This window comes from Xyrauchen texanus, chromosome 14 (genome assembly GCF_025860055.1).
Source record: "Xyrauchen texanus isolate HMW12.3.18 chromosome 14, RBS_HiC_50CHRs, whole genome shotgun sequence".
NCBI classification, from domain to species: Eukaryota; Metazoa; Chordata; class Actinopteri; order Cypriniformes; family Catostomidae; genus Xyrauchen; species Xyrauchen texanus.
The window spans coordinates 38,742,012-38,744,923 of NC_068289.1; the positions used below are offsets into that span (position 1 = coordinate 38,742,012).

Sequence of the window (2,912 nt, forward strand, 5' to 3'; positions counted from 1 at the left end):
CACCCGGTGTGTAATTAATCAGTCTGTTATGTCTCTCAGCTGTGATGAGCCATAATGCTGAAGTTGTTTGTTTAAAGCCGTTTAAAGTTATTTCCCAGCTTTAGTTGTGTAGTAGTAATACAAGTGATCACGAAGAGCTGTTGTATGTAAACGGCTGACGCGGATTCACTTCACGTCACCAGCTGGCTCATATTACACACAAAAATTATATTTTGCCACCACCTGCTGGCTAACATATTATGTAATGCCAAAAATAAAAGACAAACATTATCTCTTAACACATCTGCACTGCTCTTACACTTTAGTTTAGAACAGCAGGAACACAAGCGGAGTGACACACACACAGTGAAGCGTCCGAGTGCTGATGCTGTCACACCACCAGTGCTCATGGAACATCTCCCGACCAATCAGATTCGAGGATCAGATCTAACTGTTGTATATATATATATATATATATATATATATATATTTTTATTTTATTTTTTCCTGTCTCTTAATTTTGGAGTGAAAATGTGACTTAGACATGTCTTCATGAGGTCTAATCATTCAGGAAGTGACATCACTGTAATGCAGAATTGTTTTTTAAATAAAATAAAATAATGATTACAATTTTTAAAGTATTTATTTATACATCATGGTAGTATTTGTAGCTGATTTAAATAAAACGAGCATTGTAATACTGTAATACAGTATATTCTTTACTTAATCTAATGTAAGGAGATTTTAATGAGATAAATAATGAGAATGAAAAAAGGCTTCATTTTCTTTATGCAAAATATATATTTTTTTCTTTTTTTCTTTTTCTTCTGGGGTCTGATTCATTCAATAACCCAACAGGAAGTGACATATAAAGTATGTAGCGCATATGCCCTGATAAAAGTTATTTTGCATTATAAAATGTAATATATATATATTAATATATGTTTCTGCTGTGTAAACGAGCGGTCGCATAATTAATGCTGCTGTGGTTAGAGGGCAAAACGCTTCACAAAGGTCATTCGTTAAAGGAAGTGCCCTAAATGATTAATCATACACAGAAATGCCTCCTCACATCAGTGTTGTCAAACCATAGTGTGTGCCAGCGGCAAAAAAACATTTTAGAGATGCAACAAATAGCCGAGATTCTTCAAGCGCAGAGAATCAAACACTGTATTGTGGCTGTTTTTAGCATGCTGGTTATGACGCCTAATAAACAAATGCACTCTCTGATCCGAGCACAGCTCTCGTCTATTGGAAATAACAAATTCATTAAATCCTTTTCAGATGAGCTGAATCATGTGATCAGGAATACTCCAAAGAGGAGCAAATAAAAGGAGTCATCTGCAGGAAGATCATCTGTGCTTCCATGAAAATGAAACTGTGAGGTTTCGGCTGAGTATCAATCCCTCAGGGTCTGGAGAACTTGAAGGAGTTTAAAAGGATTCGTTCCATTTAATTACATTTCACACACAAGAGAAGATGTCAGGTACAGTATCTGTAATTAAGACACAATAGAATAAATATTTGCTTCATCTTTCCACTGAATCATAAAACCACATAATTCCAGAGTGTGAATCTCACCAAACCAGTCAAGAACATTTACAGCTCATGAGATTCACTACAAAGGCAAAAGAAAGAAAATATATTCAATTTACATTTCGACTCGTCCCTCATTTTCGTTATAAAAGCACACGTGTGTTCCAGTGAAACACTTACAATGGAAGTCAATGGGGGCAACTATTAAAGGGTTTAAAGGCAGAAATGTGACGCTTATAATTTAATAAAAGCACTTGCATTAATTCTGCTGTTCAAACTTGTGTATTATTTGAGCTGTAAAGTTGCTGAAATCGTCATTTTTTAGGGTTGTTTTAGGGCGTTACGTCGTCATGGCAACAAAGTTTTAAAATCGAATATAACAACTTTACACAGAAAACGCTAATAAGCCATTTCATCACAATAAAATCATGTGAACACTCATATTGCTTACGTCTCGTGTCTACACTTCTGAAACGGTGAGTATTTTAATGGTTGCAGATTAAACCCCATTGACTTCCATTGAAAGTGCCTCTCATTCTCATTACCGTGATGTGAAACAATTGTTGTTTAATATATAAAGTGTTTATATTGTACATTATTGTTGCATTTAAATGACTGTTTTCAAATCAACCAGATAAGAAAATCTGGCCATGTGACCCACAATTGGTTTTCAACCATTGAAAATCTGTGAATTTACGGATGGAGCCACATTGAGAGCCTCATATCTCTGGGGTTTAACCATAAACGGCCTTCAAAATATAGACATAAAAAGGAAAGTTTGTTCTGAACCTGAATCTAAAAGGATATTAAGATATCTTTAATACTTCTGGACTTATAGGCTCGCCAAGTTGCTGAATTTGCAAACTGGTGTTAAATACGACTGATGTCTTGTGATCAACGATCCTGAAACAGGATAACTGTTATGATGGTCATTTTTTTTTACTTCTTAACTGTTAGAAAGCCACAAAGCACCCAATCTCCAAAAAGGTTTTAGAAGATTCAATATTTATTTTAGGAATTATAGGATTTTGGATGCAATTTGTCAAACCCACATGATAAATGCAACCCCTAAATAACTAAATAAATAACTAAAGTTCAACTTTTCTTTGATAATTATTGACCTAGGGAGTCGTAGATGCAGTTCACAATAGCAGGTAACATTGGATAATATACAATAATTTTCATACAGCCATTTTGCTGAAATATGATTGGCTTCTGGCGGCCATGTTTTTTTATTTGTCTGAGTTATATTGTAGGATATGTTCGCATTTGGCCCCTACAAGAAGCATACCAATTTTCAACTTCATTGATAATACCGTTGTGGAGTTATGAGCATTTATTTAGTTGTAGCGCCCCCTATAGGCGAATGTTTTCATGATTTTGCACAGAGACTCGAA

The 2,912-nt window shown here is 34.8% G+C and overlaps 1 protein-coding gene across 1 annotated transcript in view; it reads right to left on the reverse strand.

Moving 5' to 3' along the window:
* Window positions 1–2,409: 2,409 nt before the first annotated feature.
* The window catches only part of LOC127654622 (dehydrogenase/reductase SDR family member on chromosome X-like), an 8,365-nt gene continuing 7,862 nt past the window's right edge, over window positions 2,410–2,912 (reverse strand). The window contains exon 5 of the mRNA XM_052141848.1: window positions 2,410–2,418. Within this exon, the coding sequence (XP_051997808.1) occupies window positions 2,410–2,418 (9 nt within the window). The remainder of the gene's footprint in view (window positions 2,419–2,912) is intronic.